At 39.0% G+C, this 20731-nt stretch overlaps 1 protein-coding gene across 1 annotated transcript in view; it reads right to left on the bottom strand.

The window, feature by feature from the left end:
- The window catches only part of PTPRG (protein tyrosine phosphatase receptor type G), a 785024-nt gene that overhangs the window by 595609 nt on the left and 168684 nt on the right, over nt 1–20731 (bottom strand). The window contains 1 exon segment of the mRNA XM_020976382.2: nt 9672–9776. Within this exon segment, the coding sequence (XP_020832041.1) occupies nt 9672–9776 (105 nt within the window).

The following is a 20731-nucleotide window of genomic DNA, read 5'->3' as shown; positions in this document are numbered from 1 at the left end:
AAGTGTCTGGAGGTTGGGTTTGAACTCAGGGCCTCCTGGCTCCAAGGCCAGAGCTCTATTCACTGCACCATCTAGCTGCCCCTTCATACTTGGTAAACTTTTTTTTCCCAATCTTCCCATGAGGCAGAGATAACTTAGAAAATGTATTGAACGTGGCTTCCCCAATTGGCACTTCCAGTCTTTCTCACTTTTTCTAATCAAGACAATATCCAGATCTCCCAGTCTCCAATAACATAGACAGTGTGTTTTCTCTGCCCCAGAGGTACATTATAGAAAAGAGAAAAGTAAGGAAGGGAAAACTTGGACATACACTTACAAATACTCCTACCTGTATACATACCCACAGAAAAGTGTGTGTGTGTGTGTGTGTGTGTGTGTGTGTGTGTGTGTGTGTGTGTGTGTAAACGTCCTCCCTACCACCACGACAACCACCATAGATCTTTAGCTCCGTGAGGGAAGGCATTATTTCATTTCGTAACCCTGCCACATGGTAGGCATCTAATGAAACGCTTGACTGCTCGTCTTTTTACCTCATGGACTAGCACAGTGCCTAGAACATAGCAGGCACTTAACATATCCTTGTAAACTGTCTTTGTATATCCAGTACCCGGCACGGTGCCTGGCACATAGTAAACCATCAACAAATGCTTTTTGATTGCTTGTCATTGTATCCCCAAAGCCTAAGTCAGCACCTAGCGCACAGTAGGCTCTTCATCAATGCTTGCTACAGGAATGATTGACTGGCTTGTTCCCACACTGTCAGACTCTCATGTACTGCTCTCTCTATTAAAGCCTATTGCCCTCCCAGGAAATCTTGATTCAATAAAGAGAATAAAAAGTAAAGAAAGTATTCAACCTCTGAATTCTACTTATAAAAATGAGATACTCCAATGAGAGCAAAGGTTCAAAGAAACTTCCATTCGGGGGTTCTTATTAAGTAACCCTGTCATTAAATTTCACTGTGACCCAAGTCTGCTTACTTATCCTTTGCCTTCTTTTCTACTTGGAGGAAAGCCATTATCTTGCTCTCCCCTAAGGGGCCGCTGGCTTTCAGACCTTTCCGCACCTGCTGGCCCAGTCTGTACCCAACCCCTTCCAGCTGCTTAGCTGTGGAAACATGATAATTACCTCCTTAACAGCACTGCCCTTCCCCCTTCCATGGACTAAATCTTTCCTTTGATAAAAGGAAATTATAGTTGGCTTCTCTTGGCAAAGTCATATTTGATCTCCTGCTAAAGAATCCCTACCTGGAAGTCACCCCTGAGACTCCCAAAAGACATATCCAAATTGAAGACATGTAAGTAACAAGCATCCTCCAAGCCAACTTCTCCCCAGGAATGAAGAAGAGTTTATTCCCCATTCTAAAACCAGAGACATTTCATAAAGTATCATGTGCTACCTCTTTTCGGATGTTGAAGCCTTTCTACCTCAATGTTTCAATGGCCTGAAGACCTCCCAGACACAACTACTACTTCCAATAAAGCAGGTCAAAGCCAATCCACACCATTCCATCTCACAGGACACCTCTCCTCCACCTTCTGCCAAGACTACCCAAAGGCCCTGCGGACCTTCTTTGGAGCCCTTTTCAAAACCATTAAGCCAAAGAAATCTTACAGTTTTAAAACAAACTATAGCTTTTCCTCCAACTATGTTACAGTCTTTTAAATTTGTTCATCAGTAAAAAGAAGAACCTTGAGTCGGTGGAACAAAAAACACTTAAGTAGAGATGGTGCAAAAACCATGAGGAAAGTATGGGGGTTGATATAAGGACCAACACTGGTTTGACACACCTGGAGGCCTATAGGCATTTCACCATGGATGCTTACCATTCAGACAGGCAGTCAATAAGCATTGGCCAAGCACCTAAGGTATATCAGACTCTGTGCTAAGCACCGAGCAAGCAAAGAAAGACACCACTTCACAGTTGTGTCTCAGGTTGTCTTCCCTGCCAGGATCATACAATTCTCCAAAGCAGTATAGGAGTCAGCCTACACATGACTTCCAAAGGTCCTTTCAGCTCTAAGAATTGCATCAACCTATCTATCTACCTATCTACCTACCTATGTGTGTATGGATGTATATAAAATATAGATCTGTAGACAGATAGATAGATAGATAAAAAGATGTAAGTAAAGTGCATTTTAGTGTGTGTAAGGAGGATTTCGTTATTTCTTTTTTGGATAATAGGTCCCAGGATCCATGGCCAAAATAGATAATATTTCCCACGAATTTTAGTTGAAAACAATTTCTACTGCACAGTCGCAGTAGAGACATAGGGGTGACATGATGTACGCCTGCGCTGTGCTAGGTGATGACCATATTACTAAAGTTAACCTGTGAGCTTAATGTTGGCAAGCTGTCTTCTTTGTCTGTTGCCCTATAAAGCAAATGGGCACTGGTCAGTAAGTGGGGAACCCATTTTGGGATTTGGGTAATGCATGGAGGAATGTGTATACCTGCTTCAACCAGTCCCTATTGAGGCTAGGGAAGACTTAGGGGAGCGCACAAGCTGGAATGCTGTGCATGCCTTCGACGGCCCCCATCTAGGCATAGGGGTAGTTGCCCCAGCCCTTCTTGCTGGCCCCTGCGAGAATGGTGATTTGGGGATGCTGCAGGACTTGGTGCTCTCATTATCAGCAACCCTTCTGAGAAGACTAGACCAGTTTTCTGAAGCAGTCTTCCTGTCCTTCTTGCTGCCCAGATCAAGAGTGAACCGGTTAGAGGCTGAAGTCCAAAACTCCAGTGGCTCCAATGTTACCTGTCTGACAATATATGTACACACAGAGATGGTATTCCAAAAGTCTTAGTTCTTCTGTCTGTAGAGATGGACTGAGACAGAGAGACAAGCAGAGTGTGTGTACATAAAATGTATACGATTAGTAAATAATACATAGATGTTATACACATACACATGCATATCTACATAACAATCATACGAAGATCATATATGTGTACTGTACATATGTATTTAATAATGAATATACCTGAAAACTGTAGAAACAGGATATATAGGCGCCCAGAACATATGTATGTGTGTATTTATGTGTACGTGCTTACAGATCACAAAATATCAAAATGTATTCTATGTCCAAATCAACAAAGAACTTATCTTTTACTGGGTCAATATTTACTACATGGCTCAATAAATCCCAATGCTCCTTCTACTCCCGTCAACATAAAATTACAAACCTCAATGAAAAAGCGTTCTCCTCAAAAAACTACAAAGTAGGAGATGGAACCCAAAGATCAGAGGGGATATAGAATGAGGCTTTTCATTCTCTTTGATATTTTCTTCCTTAGAACCTTGATAAAGATCATAAAGATCTCCAAACAGCTGTTTGGAGGGAAAGCTCAACAGTCAGACTTCATGGCTAACATTTTCCATGTTTAAAATGCCCTATCTATAGCACCAGTCCTAATTGTGTTTGCTGATGTATCACTTGCTATGCATGTAGTAAAGAGAACTATTTCATCTTCCTAATAGGTTTTTCCAAGGGTCACCAGGACCCTAAGGGGCACATTCAGCCCTCCTGCTAAGCACATTAGAGTCCATTAACATTTTTAACACTTGTGCATACATCCTCTGGAGAACGGATGCCAAAAAACTTTAGAACCTACTGCAGAGTATAATGAAATTTAATGAAATGAAAATATTCTCAAATGTATAGAAAATGAATTCCTGCAGGATGAAAAAAAAATGCTAACTGTTCTCAGAATCACTGAAGAAACCTTGAGCATATGGTGGTAAATGTTCTTTTCAAAAAAAAAAAAAAGGCCTGTATGATCATATGGGTTTTTTTTCCTTATCCTACATATTTGTTTAATCAACAAACATTTAAGTGCCTACTATGTGCCAGGTACTGTCCTAAGTGCTGGAAATACAAATAAATCACAAATTTTGAGTTTAAAACAAAAGAATTCCTACAAAGAAATGAGAACATATTAAATTTTTATTAAACAAAAACCAAGACAGAATTTTGCTCTATATACCCCACTGTGGTCATTTAATAAGTCAAAAAGTCATATAGTAGCTAGGTCATGCCACAAGATGAGCAAAGTTAAAAGATCAATTATTAGCTCATTAGTCATTGCCTACACTGACCAAGGGTCCCCACCTTTTGCTATCAAGACCCTCAAACTTCAGGGCAAAGACCTATAAAGTAATTCAATTAACAAGCAGGATTTCCTGGCCAGAAAGAATATTTCCTAGGTGGAGATATGATAGGCTAATCATGATGAAATTCACACTTATATGTTGTCATACATTTTTAGTTCAAATGGCAAGAGTTGTTTTTTTGGTATGCAATCCCCATAGTCCTGAAAAGCTGCAGGCAAATGGAATCCACATGAATTTCATTATGTTTTAAATACACTCAAGGTGCTCTTTATTTAAAGGAGTTTACTAATTTATCTGCTAAGTCAAGCTGGACTTTCAAGGCAGAATCTTAAGCAATGACTCCTTCAAGTATATACTACCAACAACATTTATGAAATGAAATGAGTACAATCAGACACCTAGGCATATAGCAACACTATGAATAGTTAGTTGTAGGATATATGGTCTTTGTATGCTCAGGACTTACAAATGATTTGGGGAAACAAAACATACACTTGTGTAAAGTTTAATTCAATTCCACACACATTTATTCATTCATTTATTTATTTATTCATTCATTCATTAATTTATTTATTATTTTACATATTAATTGAAATATTTGAAATATATTTAATATTAATGTTTTCATTTGTTACTAATTGATTTATCATATTATGTGCTAGGAATTTTGTCCCTGGGTATACATGGACAAAAGTAAAACAATCCTGCTCTCAAAGAGCTTAGATTCTATATAACGAGACAGTTCCAAACTGTGAAAAATAACAATAAGGCAAGTATTATATAATTAAGTTCCAGATGAATGTGATAGTTTAAGAAATGCTGAAAGACATCTCAGTGGTTACTTAGCCTACCCTACCACCTAATGCAGGAATGTCTTCTAATAGTACCTAGAACAAATGATAAAAGAATTCACTCTTTTAAACATTATCCATCCATATCTGGTTGGACTGGACCCCTTACTCCAGAAGAAAGAAGGGAGAAATACAGGTTTAAAATGTCTGTAATGATTGATGAGTCCCTCATCTTGGCCTCCTACACCCAGTGCCCTTTGCCTACCTGTGGCTAGGTCTATATTTGGGCAATGAGCCAAATAAAATAAATCAATCAACTAATCCCAATCACACTAACTAGTCCTCCTTAGAAAGCTCCATCCTCTAACCAAACCCAAGATTTAGAACTACATGGCTATATTTGGATAGGACTTTTCCAAACACCCATTCTTTTCTTGCAACATGGATACCCAGAATGGCATAAGGGAGTGGTGGCTGACATTTTTTTTCATCTCCTAGATCAGTTGTACACTATCAGCTAGGAATAAGTCTCTAGCTCTATGCCTTGAAATCTAGAAACTAAGGTCGGCAATTCCAAACTTCCTAACCTCCATTCATCTGTCTGCAAACAGAACCTATACCAGTCTAACTTAGCTCCCTAGCCCAAGTAGGGAGGCTAGTATCTATATCCAAATTCAAGTCAGAGAATGAAAAAGGCTGGGAGGAAAAGAGGAAAAAAATCTTCTCAGAAAGACAAAGATTTTTATGGAGAATCATGAATTGAAAACCATCCAACAATGGAATTATTGAGATACAGTCGTGAAAGTCAGTTGCTAGGTCTATACTCGGGGTATGAACTGGATCAAGCCCAGAAAGAACCTGTCAGCCTCATTTATCTTCATCCAAACCTCTGTGGCTTCAACCCAAACCCATCATCCTCAGTCTCAAAAAGTAGCTGGCGCTCCAAAGTGATAGGCTCTGCGCTAAAATTCAAAGTGGTCCTATCATCCTTTGTGAAATGGAGCCTGACACGATGGCTTCCCCAGGGAGGCAGATTCTCCATTGTAGAGTTTGGTATCAAGAGTTCTATCGGCACTCTGCCTTTATGTACCAGAAGCCACAGGCACCTGCTTTCATGCAAATTTTATTTCTTGGCTCTAGGCCTCAGGCTGGAGGGGCTTGCCTATAACTCTGGGGCTTTCTAAGCCAGAATCAAGGAATCATGGCAGCTAAGAGGAGAGGCTTCATCTGTTTCCTCATTTTGAAGAGGTGGGAAAGGGAGATCTGAATCTGCAGAAGAAAGAGCACTAAGAAAACCTTCCTTCCTTCATTCTCTGCCTCTAATTGCACCCCGTCCCTCCCCTTTTCCTGTAGTCTTTCGCTTTCTCATACTTTGCCGATCCAACCTGTTCTCTGCATGATTTCCCTTGAGATTCCCTCTCTGAATGATGGAAGCACCTCAAGGGGGCCCATTATCCCTTCTAAGAACAAAGACAAGTCCCAAACCTGGATTCGGTGAAGTTCAGATGATATAACACGGAGGTTTTTTGCTCAGCTACAGGTACAAGACAAAAATTGCCCAAACTCACAGCGGTTCTCATCGTCTGCAAGAACACTTCGGGTGCTGGTGGAATTCAACAACAAATTTTAGGGTTGGGATGCCATTATGATGTTACAGTGATGAATGATGATCATGATATCGAGCATTAAGATAGCACGTAGGGTTTTCAAAGCACTTTATTTAATATCTCATTTGATGCTCTCGACAACCCTGTGAGACAGGGTTACTGTTCATTACCTCCATTCTACTGAGGAGGAAACTCAAGTTACTGAACTGCCCACAATTATACAGTCAAGTAAAAATCAGAGGAAGGATCTGAACTCAGGTATCTGTGACTCTTAAGTCTAGAATTCTATCCACTACACCATCTCACTGTGCTTTATCCCTACCTTTGTCTTACAAATACTTGTGATACGTGAATACAAAAAACAAACAAATATGTGTCTACAGATTTCTTGTCAATATGCAAAATAATAACAGGTATCTTTGGATATATTTACATATGTATATACAGATACATATATACATGCATATGCATATAAAAATACATACATGTATCAATCCGTACATATCAAAGCATAGGTAAATATATAAGAACAGATATATATGTAGCTAGTTTTATATAAATATCCCCTGGGCCTCAGTTTCCTCTGTAAAATTACGAGGTTGGATCAGATGCCCTTAAAGGTCTTTTCAAGTTTGAGATAAAAATCAGTGATTCCGTGATAAAATATTTGCATACATGCATCTAGATATGTGCATGCTTTTTTTATGTTTGGCCAGATGTGATCTCACTGGAACAGGAAACTCCTTTCTATGAGAATTCTTTCCACTGATGCAGATTGTAACTGCTCTGCATCTTAGAGTCTTAAAAAGAGATATCTGAGAGAAGAAAATGATAAATTGCTACCGAGGGTCATTTAGAGAACATGGAGGTCAAATCCTGCCTCTGACATATATATATATATATATATATATATATATATAGATAGATAGATAGATATATAGATATATATCTATATATATAGATATATACACACACATACATATATATATATGTGTGTGTGTATGTGTGTGTGTATGTGTATATATATAGATATAGATATAGATATATATATACACACATACATATATATATGTGTGTGTATATATATAGATATAGATATATCTATATATATATACACATACATATATATATGTGTGTGTGTATGTGTGTGTGTATGTGTATATATATAGATATAGATATATATATAGATATCTATATCTATATCTATATATATCTATATCTATCTATCTATCTATCTATCTATCTATATATCTATATATATATATATATATATCTTTGCATGCACATATTATGTTATAACAATCACCAAGTTCTTATTAAATGCTTCCTATGTACTAGGCACTGGGGGTACTCACGAGAGCTAAAAATGAAGTAATCCTTGCTTAGAGACATATACATATACACACACACATATAACACCGTAATTATAAAGTAAATAACTACAAACAAATAAAATCACTAAATACAAATATGATAAAAGTTTGGGAGGGAAGAAGGCTCTAGCTGTTGGGAAAAGCTCCATGCAGACAACAGTTGTTGACCTGAATCTTAAAGGAAGAGGAGGAATCTATGATACGGAGGTAAAAAAGGATGTATGTCAGGAATGTGGAATAGCCAACGCTTATAGAGATATGAATATAGATCACATTTCTGAAAGACACAAAAAGTATGGTGGCCAGAGGACTAGTTCCTCTGGCAAAGCAGGTAGGTTTGATGAATAAGCGAGTCACTTACTTACCAGTGCCTCTAAATTAAAGCCAAGTTGCATTTCTGCATTGGTGTAGAGAGCTTGGGATTCCCCTCAACAATGAATTTACAAATCTGGAATAACTTTTTAAAAACTATATTTCATTCTCACACACACACACACACACACACACACACACACCCCTTTCATTTCCCAATTTACTTCATTTATTAGAAACAGTGACAAAAGACTTCTAATTAGATACCACCAATCAGGAAGAACTTCAGGGGGACTGAAGAGCTGCTATCTATTCTTTGCAAACAAAACAGATTGGCTATTCTCCCCTTAAGAGCAGGAGATTTATCAATAGACAAAAGGATGCAAGAAGCCAAATAATAAGCTATAATTAAAGATCAGACCTATACATTTTACCCTGACATAAATCTAGCAGAATTAGCATGGGATAAATCCCTTTTCTTCTTTCCTCCCCTTCTCCACCTAATGGGAACACTGGGTTCTGGCTGGATCATTAAATATGGTCCTGCATACACGCAGCAGCATGTCATAATTTGCAGATTTGCTCACAAGACTAATGGCCAGCAACCGAGCCATTTCATACAAGGCCTTTGAAATATGGAGTGACGAGGTAATTTCCAAAGTGGTTTGTCTTCCTTCTGCAATTTTCCCCCTTTAATTAACTGTAATAAAATTTCCAGGTACATTTCTGGACAACACTCTACCCATCACTTCTGGTGTGCAAAACCACCACAGCCCAGAAATGTATTTCCTAACATCTTGTTTCCAACTTAAAAATGTGTCTCTCTTAAAAATAATAAAAATAAAAACATTTTAAGCAAAGGAAAAGAAAAACTAAAGACCATCTATCTTTTATTCATGCACTTAGCATCTTAAAGCAAAAGTACGAAAGAACTCGTATAGCGCCATGAAGTACAGGGAGGAATTTATTCAATCAATATGATCTGATTTGAAAATAAAATTGGATCTCTTCTATTAGGGCAATTCAGAACATTCTGCTGCCTGGTACTTCCGTATATTAAGTAGGCATTTAAAAACTGAAGGCCAGGCATTCTTTTTTTTCCCCCTGCTTTAATTTTAAATTATGGCAAAGGAAAAGATTAAAAAGAATAATCTTTATCCTCTGGAAAATCACAAGTTTAGGGCAATTGGTCATTATCCACCACAGTTTAAAGCTAAATGCCAGTTGGAAGAAGGGGGAGGGGGGAACCTACCTCCAAAGAGTGCCAGGAGAAATCAATTCCATAAAAACGTTCCCTTTAAATCCTGTTTTATAAGAAGCGTAAAGGGTTAATGATAATTCCTGGAATTGCATTCCAAGGAAATTTCTCCCCCTTCAAAAACATGCCCTATGAATGAGATTTCTGTTTTGATTTCAACACATCTTCCTTTACATGTCAGATCACAAAACAAGTCAAAATGACTTAACTTACCCGAATACGCCCAGTAAGGGTCTCCAGATGCTTTCCGCCGGCGGATCTGCACTGAGCTGCCATGCCTGTTTTCATGGAGAGCTCCAACATAGCCTTCTGTCAAAGCTGAAAGGAGCACAAAACAAAGCCATACAAGGTTAATCACAAGATAAAACAAAATTTTTTTTTTAAAAAAGCTCTGCTTAGAATTTCTGAAAAAGCAAAGGATCATGGGTATAGAGCTGGAAGGGACCTTCCAAGATCATCAAGTCCAGCCCCCTCCCTCATTTTAAATTTGAGAAAACCGAGACCCAGAAAGCAGAGTGTGCAAGACACCTTGCCCAGGGTCACACTGGTAGTTAGTAGCAGAGACAGGATTTCAACCCAGGCTGGCCATCAGAGGCAGACCCAAGGACTCCTAGGGAAAAGAAAAAAAGGAGGGCAGGAGCCCAAGGAAGGGAATGTTTCCCATAAAGTATGGCAAGTCACTGTTGGGGATGGGTTTTCTTGGGCCAGGAGGCTCTTAGCCTTCTATGGAAAGACTTACAAGGTGGGATAAAGGAAGTAAAGATAAAACATCAAGAATTTGTTCTTGATAACAACTATCCACTCTATAAAACATATGTGGTGTAAATGGCAGCTAGGTTGTGTTAGTGTAGAAAACGAAAGATGTGGCATCAGGAAGATCTCAGTTTGAATCATCTCAGGCACAGGCTGTGTCTAAGTAAGACACTTAACCTCTCTGGCCTCTCTTCCTTCAGCTGTAAAATGGGGCAGACAAAAGTACCTGCCTCATAGGGTTGTGGTATAAATCAAATGAGATCATACGTGCAAAGTACTTTGTAAAGCTGAAGGCATTTGATAAATGTTAGCTACTTCTTCAGATCTATATTTGTATCCTTTTGCCATAATTAATAATACCACGTGTTTATCTGTATGCATTTTGTTTTGTATATGCTTTTACGTGTATCTATTGTTTCTTCTTCTAGGGTGTAAGCACCTTGAGGGCAGGGACTTTTTCATTTATTGCGTCCCCAGCACCTAGCCCAGTGCCTGGTCCACAGAGGGTGATGGATAGTTTTGACAATCTCAATACTCCAAGGATCTGGATAGGATTCTGTCCATGTGGGCACTCCAACTGGCAAACAGGACTATCAACCCTCTATAATTTGGAAGATTTGGTCTTTGGGTGTTGCCATTGTTACCTCTAAGGACTGATTCTTTTTAAAGCAATTCTGAACTGCTCTACCTGGAATTTTCTTGCTCCATGAAAGTGGAAGTGGGGATAAAAATTCCTAAAAATTTAGAGCCACAACTTTCTCTTTCAGATCATCTTTTTCCTCCAAGCAGAGCAGACCATTTTTACCTACGGGTACAGAATAAGAAAACCTCAAGATTCCTGACTCTAGAGGAGGGAAATGCTGCTATACAACTTGGAAAAAAACCTACTCAAAATGGATCAAATCAACCAAATGAAAGATAATTTTGCCCAATTTCCAAGGCTACCATCTGCATATTAAAACACTCAGAGTCCCCCATCCCTAACTTTACACATGCAAATTTCTTTTGTTGTTAGCTCACACCTGACTGCACTAGAGACAAGAAATACAAAAATCACAGGTGCCCCAACTCTAACTGGAAATGGTTTTTTCACTACCTCAAAAAATATACTACAGATGAATATGCTAATAATTTTAAAGTGCACCCAAACAAAAACAAAATGTGCTTTCATGATCAAAGAAAATCCAGGCAAAGAACAGAATATTCAATATGAGAATGACAGAAAGAAGAAAAAAAAAAAAACAATACACATCTCAGCATCTCATGACCTGAATTACTCATTAGTATTATCATCACACGCCCCTAGACCTAGAGGTAGAAAAGACCTTAGCCAGCTTCTAACCAAACACCCTCATTTTACAGATGAGGAAACTGAGATCCAGACAAGGTAAGTAAGTACCCAAGGCCACAGAGATGGTGTCAGTGGCAAATCCTCAGCAAAAAAAAGTAAATTTTTCCACTGAATTACTCCATGGTCAGCTATGCCAAGGATTGTCTCCTTAATGACAAAAGACCAGATGCTGAACCACTCAGAGAAAGAACAATTAGCAAATGCATGGATTATAATTCTGCTCACAATACAATTTCAACAATTTAAGTTTGTTTTTAGGTAAGGGGGTCAGAGATAGAGAGCTAAGGTAGAATCTCAGAGGCTTGCTAATCCAGAAACTGAATTTTAAGAAAACTGAGGCCCCCGAGGTTAAGGGACTTGTGTAAGGCAACAGAAGTTACAAGCATCAGGGGAAGGATTTCAACACAGATCCTCTGATTCATTCTACTAATGAATGTTATCAAGTTCTCTTCTGTAAACCAAATTGTTTCATGTGGGCAGAGTTCTGGACTTGGGAGTTAGGAGAGGCATCAATTTTGTGACCATAACTCATCACTTAACCACTCTGAGGTTCCATTTGCTCATTTTTAAAATGGGAATAATAATATCTAGAGTATATACTACAATAAAGTTCATGGGAAAATCCAGCATGAGATGATGCATAAAAAGTGCTCTGCAAACATTACAATGTTATACAAATACCAACTATGATTAGGTTCCTTAAACACAGAAGGCAGTTAATGGTTATCATCATTATCATCAATCATCATCATCATCATTATTAAAATCTATCAGCTGATCTTTCCTCCACAGTGTGAAATTCGAGAATTGAGAAAAATCACAACCATTTCTACTAACCAACTTATGTTCATTTATTACTCAGTAATCATAGTACACCCCCAACTGGGTCCTCTTTAAAAGCTTGATGGAGTAACAGGGGCAACCCCAGGTTCTTACAAGCTATGCCCTGCTGACAGGATCCACCAAACCGGAGCAGCCTGGTGATTAGTCTAGCCTCTAATGACTAGATGAGGCAATGTGGTACAGTTACAAAGAGTACTTGACTTCCAGAAAGATCTCAGTTTGAATCTCACCTTGAATACTCCCTTGACTCAGGGAAAAGTCCACTTCCCAAAGTTTCAGTTCCCGCATCTATATCATCAGGGAGTTGGGCTCTATAGGCTCTTGGGTCTCTCCTAGCCCTAGAGCTCTGATCCTAAGATCACAACTACAGCTTGATTACATTTTTTCAGCTACAACAACCCTCAAAGACTGTGCTGTAGAAGATGTTGCGATCTCTACTATTCGTAGAAAATACAACCCCTGATGACAAAATCACAGATTCTTGATATGTCATTCAAGGGTAATACAGACATATCCACTAAAGTCATCAGCAACTTTCTCATCCTGGAGATGCCTCCTTCCTGTGGCTTTCTGTTGTGATTGGGGAGCTCCTGGCCAAGATCACCATTTCAGAAGGTTCACAACTACGTTCACTTCCCGCTCTTATCCTCCTTCTCTGACCTTTTCTATTGCCTTAACAGAAGCGCCCTTCCGCTCCTCTTCACTCACGACTCCTCTTTATATGTTACATTACCCCATCCGAGTGTAACCCCTAGAAGGTAGGGAAAGTTTCCTTTGTATTTGGATGCCTTCACCGTGCTCCCTTAACACATAGTAAGTACTTAATAAATGCTTAATGTATTTAATCAAGTTTCAACAAATTACCATAGAATTCTAGATCCAAATGCAACCTTATAGAATACGTAAGTTTCAACCCCTCCTCCTCAAAGCTAGTTGCTTCCTTTAAAAAAAAATACATTATACTTAATTAAGTTTAGCTACATAAGCTTATGTTCATTCCCCTAGCAGAATATGATGCCTTGAGGGCAGAAACTGATTCACTTTTAATTTTATATCATTGGTATTTAGCACTGCACCAGGCACATAAGAGGTACCCAATCAATGCTTATTGACTGATCCAAATTAGATTCAGTCCAGACTTCAAACGTGTAGAAATCTTTTGGGATCTGTATTTGTTCAATTCAATATTTTAGTTGTCTCTCTCATAACATGTCTTGTGAAAATGTGATAAGCATGGAATTAGTGTCTTCATCTCTAGCACTAATAAAAATGTTCCAGAGAATGGATATAAGGACAGACATCTGTACCGATTTCACAGGGAATCTCACTCTAGGCTGGCATTTTATCTTTTTAATAAATGTGACAGTCATGGAAGAAAGGTACTAACTAACCTCATTTTTCAAGTAAACTGAGGGTGGCTAAAGTATCTTCCAGCTCTAAAAGCTATGATCCTCTGCAGCTTCAACATCTGTATGTGGGAAATGAATCCAGGTTAAAATAATCAAGAACACTGAATCCTTGAATATTTAAACAAGTCACCAGAAAGTCTGCAGGTTTTACATGGAATATGGTGAGGTATATCAGTTTTGCCTTGACAATGGTGGTAGAGTTTATGAGCTCTGGTCTATTTTATAGCACAAGCTACTAGAGTCTCTTCCTCCTGCCCAACTCTGCTTCATCAAGTCACCAGCAACAAAGACTTTCTAAATCATGTAACAACAGAAAGTGATCCCTATTTTCTGTGCCTTAAGGATGGAGATGATGGAGATGATACAAATGGAATGACCAACTAGGACACTTCAAGTTAGACTGAGAATTTATGGTGTATAATCATTCCTGGAACTACAAAGAGGTTTCAGTTCCAAGTTTACAGCTAATGTATAATACACTGAAGAGACAAAAAAAAAAAAAGTTAAATGGAAATCAAAACATTTTACAATTAAAGAATAAACCAAGGCAATTAATATCTTATTGGCAGAGAGCAAAGATTCAAATATAAACAATCTGTAGGCTCTAAGCAAAGGAACAGACTCAGCACCCTAAATTTAATCAATTTTAAAACTCTCAAACAGTTGGAGAAGAGCAGCACAGCAATTCCATGGGATGGCCATGAATCATGCTATTGATTTTCAATATCTTCTGTGCAGAAAATTAAATTATGCAAATGCTTGCCTTTACGGATCCTTACCTTAACGCGAGACTGCAGACTTGCTTATGTCAGCAATTTAATTACAACATTTAAAATGGTGCATGCTAACAAATATATGTAGTCTGACTCTCCAGAAGAGGCAGTCCATGTAAATCTGACTGCAGTTATTATATGAATAATAAGAGAGAAGCAAGTGTGCTATACATGGATATAATTCCACAGAGGAGGAGGTCTGGCAAAATCCTGCCATGGTTTATTAACCTAAAGGGGTTTGTCAGCAGAAAGCTCAGGCTGGGATTCTCCTGCGTTACTGCACTTCATGGAGTACAAAGATGTTACAGAGCCATATAGACATATTACCAGGATGTGACAGCACCTCTCATCTTCTCTAAGAGCCAGCTTGCTCTGGTTTCATTCTGACCATAACACCATAACAGAAAGATCTCATTTTATTTTTTCATTCTTCTTAAAATTTTACCAATACCAACTAACACCAACATTTTAATTGACAAAGTACAAAACAAAAAAGTGGATTGTATATGAAACTCTGAACTCCAGTAGCCACAAAGATTTTCCAAACAATTTCCCAAGGCCTGAATAGCATAGTTATAAATTGTCTCCCAGTGGAACGAAAGCTCCTTGAGGCCCAGAACTGTTCACTCTCTAGTTAATTGCCTTGCGCGTGATAAGCCCCTAATACATGTTCTTAAACTGATTTAAATGGAATGAACTAAAACAAAAGTGGGTGCTCAGACCTGAAAAAGAGTATGTGAGCACCTTAGCATCTCTCAAAGTCTTTGGACAAGTTTAAGGTAAGCCTAAGATCAAAGAACCAAAGGGAAAACTAACCGGTCATGTTGGTATATCTCATTGAGCTACGAACGTAAGGTTGAGTTAGATGAGATGCTGATAATCCTAAAGGAAAATTAATATTCATGAAGTCTAAAACTTTTCCAGAGCTGTATTTCACATTTTCTACTTCCAGCCTAGAGCAAAAAAGATGTAGATATTTTCAGCCAAAAATGTCCAGCATTCTCTGCCAAACCCTTCCACATTGGGGGAAAATGCTGAGAGAGAGAGCATCTCTGAAAGAGATCATTCCAACGTGTATATAGAACTTCTCGGAACTTCTGTGTACCTGTGTATGCAGGTATGTATTTGTGGGCGGTGCAGAAAGTCTTTTGAAGGTAATGGACTTACATGTGGGTGCCCATATCTGACTCTACCTCCAGGTCGAGTACAGTCTCTCTCTTTTGTACTGGTATACTTTCAATCTGTGATTCAATTTAGGAATCAAAGCAGTTCAAAAGACTCATTTAGTGTGTCTATTCCAATCTGTATGCAATGCTTTGTTTAAGAGATGTTCAAAATCCTCATGAAAATACAGTTAAGGCAGATGTGCCACTCAGCTGCTTCTAAATCCCTGGCCCAACATATGTGTATACATCCATAGTACATAATGTGCGTGTGTCTATCCCTAGTATAACATATGTGTGTATACACATGTTATACTGGGAATTTAGAAACAGCTGTGCGGTGCCTCTGCCTATACTATATTTCCACGGTGGTTTTGAGAAACCCTTACAAATGGCATTACACACAGATTTGAACACACTTAAAGAATGGACTGTCAACACTGTCCTTCAAGACGCTTTACCATTTTTATGTTAATTCACAGTATGAAAGCACACCAAAGAAAAAGAGAGAAATCTCTGAAGACCTCTAACACACCGATGGACTAGAAGTAATGGGTGAGGGTAATAGCAGTTATTTTACTGAGCTGGCTATTATAGGATTGTTTCATCTATTTCTGACTAGCAGTTTTCTTTCAAAAATGTGCGCACTTCAACCTGCGCTTTGAGAGACCAGGTCAGTGCTCTGCCAGTTTTTGCAAATGGACCCACATGCTACGGATGGCAAAGCAGATGGCCAAGACACAGAATGGCATCTAACAGAGAGATGCTTAATTTTATTTGGACATTGACAAATTGGAATGTGTTCAGAGACGGGCAAACAGGATAGGAACGGGAATAAGCATCCACAACATTTCTCTCACATATGTTATAACTCCACTCACAAAGCCACCATCACCTGGTTCTGAAACTAATCACTGACGCCTTGTCAGTAGAAGGTTAGCTCACAAAGTGCAATTAGTCACTTCCCAAGGGGGTGGTGCTAGGAGGGCTGGGAATCAGGAAGGCTCATCTCCCTGAGTTCAAATCTGGCCTCAGACACTTACTAGCTGCGTGACCATGAGCAAGTCACTTAGCCCTGTTTGCCTCAGTTTTCTTATCTGTAAAATGAGCTGGAGAAGGAAATGGCAAACCCCTTCAGTATCTTTGCCAAGAAAATACTAAATAGGGTTACAAAGAATCAGACAGAACACAACAGCACAACCATAGTCACTCCCCTAAAGGTAGAGAAACCTATAGGCTGCCCCAGAAAGTATACTCAACATCCTGGTTAGATGAATTGTTCATTTAGGCAATGAAACAGCTCCAAAGTATCTGAATCTCAAACGAGAGAGAAGGCTAACTGTAGACATGGAATACCCTCTCTCATGGCACAAAATAGCACGGTACGCAAGCCACGCTGCTCCATGACCGAGTACAACCCACTGCTGTCCAGACTCATGTTGATACAGACGTTACCATATAAGCCTGGATTAAAAGAGGTGAAGAAGCCAGAAAAGAATAGACAGGGAGGCACATGATAATTCTTATCAAGAGTATTTGAAAGGCTGTAATAAGGAATAAGAATCAGACTTATTTTCTTTGTTCTCAGAGGGCAAACCAGCAGTGGAGAAAGTTACAGAGCTAGGCAGAAGAAAAGGCTGTCTAGCAATCAGAGTTAAGTGAAAGGGACCTCAGCTGCCTTCAGTGAGAATGGCATCCTTATCACTACAGGTCATGAATCAGGAGCTGCAAGGCCCCAGTTAAAGGATGAGGAAAAGCAGATTGCCGTCCAGACGCAGAATGGTACAAACGTCACCGCAAATGTCCACTCCAGCAGAGAAAGTCCACGGTTCTGAGAAATCCAGGGAAAGCATTAGGAAAATCTGAAGAAGCGCATTCAGAGATCAAAAGAGAGTCTGGAGTCTTCATCCCATGTGCCTCAGGAAGAGACATGACCTTTGCTGGAGATGTGATACTTATTCTTTGCTTTAAAACACTGCCTCAGGCCAAGGGTTCTCGATCTTTTTTTGTATGATGCACATCTTTGGCTGTCTGGTGAAATCTACAGGACCCCCTTTCAGAAAAAAATATCCTTAAATGCATAAAATATATGTGATTACAAAGGAAACCAATTACATTGGACTTTAGTCATCAAAGGTTTTTTTGTTTGTTTTATTTTTTAATGAAACAAATTCACGTTAAAAAATCTCTGCTCTAAGGCTTTGTATTTAACAGATGAAGTCCACTGGAAACTTGCCATGGATGTGATTTCCTGCTGTAAAATCGATCAGTCAAGAAGCATATATTAAGCGCCTGTTATGTTCCAGGGACAGTGTTAGGCCCTTACAATATGAATAAAAAGAATAAAACAGTCCCTACCCTCAAGGAGCATGTAATCTAACAACAAAGCACAAGTACATGCACAGCATACCTCCAAGACTTAGCACTTACCTGGAACACAGCAGGCATAAATGCTAGGTAGCTGACTGACACAGACACACACACACACACACACACACACACACACACAGAGAGAGAGAGAGAGAGAGAGAGAGAGAGAGAGAGAGAGAGAGAGAGAGAGAGAGAGAATATGTATAAAGCTTGGTTTGTTTGTTTTTGTTCAGTCATTTTCAGTCGTGTCCAACTCTCTGTGACCCCATTTGGGGTTTTCTTGACAGAGATACTGGAGTGGTTCACCATTTCCTTCTCCAGCTCATTTTACACAGGAAGAAACTGAAGCCAACAGGGTTAACTGATTTGCTAGTAAGCTAGTAAGGCCAGATTTGAACTCAGGAAGAGGAGTGTTTCTGTCTCCAGGTCCAGTGCTCTATGCACTGAGTCACCTAGCTGTTATATGCGTAAGACAAATAAATACAATGGAAGAAGGGAAGAAGAGCACCAGCCATTGGGGAATCAGATAAAATTAGGACATGGGCTGTGTCTTGAAGAAAGAAAGATAGTCTATGAGGCAGAGGTGAGGAGGGAGTGAATCCCAACCATGGGAGATGTGAAGGAATGGTAATGGGCATCATAAGAAAGGGAGAAGGACAGTTTGGTTGAATTGCAGAATTTGGTAGAGGGACTAAAGTCGCTGGAAAGACAGGTTGGGACCATGTTATGAAGGTCTTTAAAAGCAAAATGGAGTCTGCATTTGAACCTGTAGGTAAAAGGGAGCTAATGGAGGGTACTGAGAAGAGGAGTGGCACGATCAGATGTGCTCTTGAGGACTATCACTTCAGCAGTTGTGTGGAGGATGCTCAAGAGTACAGAGAGACTTCAGGCAAAAGCATGAAGTAGAAAGCGAGTCCAATAATCTAAGCAAGGGAAGATGAGGGCCTGAACAATGGCAGTGCCGACGTGACTAAAGAGTTCAGATGCAAGAGGTGTCATGGTCTCCACATGATGAAAATAATGAAACTGATGAACATAATCATGGTAATAATGATGACGGCGCTGACAACGATGAGGCAGCTAAGTGGTTCAGCGTGTGACAGTGATGGCCCTGAGTTCACATCCAGCCTCGGACATTTACTAACTGTGTGGTCCTTGGCAAGTCACATAGCTTCTGACTCAGTTTCCTCAACTGTAAAATAGAAATAATAATAGTACCTACCTCCTAGGGTTGTGGTGAAGATCAGATAAGAATTTTTGCAAACTATTTAGCAAGTACCTAGCACACAGTAGGTGCTTAATAAATGTCTAACAAAAATGACAATAATAGCTAATATTTATGTATGGTATATACTCTGACCTGGCATGCTACCCACTACGCCACCAGATTGAGCGACTAATGATAATGGTGACAGCAACGATGGTGACAATGGTGATGATGATGATGAAGATGGTGACAATGGCACAAAATGGTAACATTCATTTCTATTGCATTCTAGAGTTTTAAAGTATCGTGAATACATCATCATTACAATATTTCAACTAAACATATTTTTGCATCCCAGAACTTAAGGATAGTACTCTATCTGTTCTATTTTTGAAAGTAACTTTAAAATGTCAAGATGTTGCATTTTATTACTGGTCCAATATAAATACTTGGAAACAAATCACTTCTAGAACTTCAAATAATAGTTTCTGGTCTCCTCGACAGCCTACTGTAAACTCTTGGAAGTCTATTCAATTTGTCCCTGATGTTGAAAATAGACTGATCAATGACAGCTATGGGAAACATATTTGAATTATTACTGGGATTGAAGAGATAGAAGAGATGGCAAGAGTCATTGATTCTGCTTCTTGCTGTTGAGCTGTTTAAGTTGAATCCAACTCTTCATGACCCCATTTGAGGTTTTCTTGGCAAAAATACGGGCATGATTTGCCATTTCCTTCTCCCGCTCCTTTTACAGATGAGGAAACTGAGGCAAACAGGGTAAAGTGACTCGTCCAGGGTCAGACAGCTAGCGAGTGTCCAAGGCCAGATTTGCACTTAGGAAGATGAAGCTTCCTGATTCTAAACCCAGCACTCTATCCACTGCACCACCTAGTTGCCCACTGACTGTGCTTAGGAGAACTAATTTTTGTGCCAGTGTGTAACTTTTTGAAAACTGCTTTAAATGCAATTCATTAAAATAATCAATGACTCCTCCCATTCCTTTAAAAAAAGAAACAAAAAGCCTAGAATCCAGATTTCCAGAATGGCCAGGGGATAGTTGAAAAAGCTATTTCCATATCTTACAACTACCTGTACAACAAATAATTACAAGATACTGCACAGTCACTGAAATCTCCAGCTAGCCTAATTTTCTCTCAATTCGAAACACCACTCACTGAAGAAGATTAAATCCCAACAAGAGTCCAAAAGGAATAAATCTTTATCATTTCCACAATAGGGAAAACTATCACATTACACTTAGAATCAATTAGTATTCTGACTGGCTTTCCATTTCCTTTATACCAATTCCATTAATTAGAGTAAAATATACTGGTGAGTTTTCTAAAAAGAAAAAAAAAAGTAGAATCAAGTAGTGTCTTCATTAATATCCATTTCACTAGA

Source organism: Phascolarctos cinereus, unplaced genomic scaffold (assembly GCF_003287225.1).
Source record: "Phascolarctos cinereus isolate Bilbo 61053 unplaced genomic scaffold, phaCin_HiC Scaffold_4;HRSCAF=312, whole genome shotgun sequence".
NCBI classification, from domain to species: Eukaryota; Metazoa; Chordata; class Mammalia; order Diprotodontia; family Phascolarctidae; genus Phascolarctos; species Phascolarctos cinereus.
This window is presented reverse-complemented; position numbering and strand designations above follow the sequence as displayed.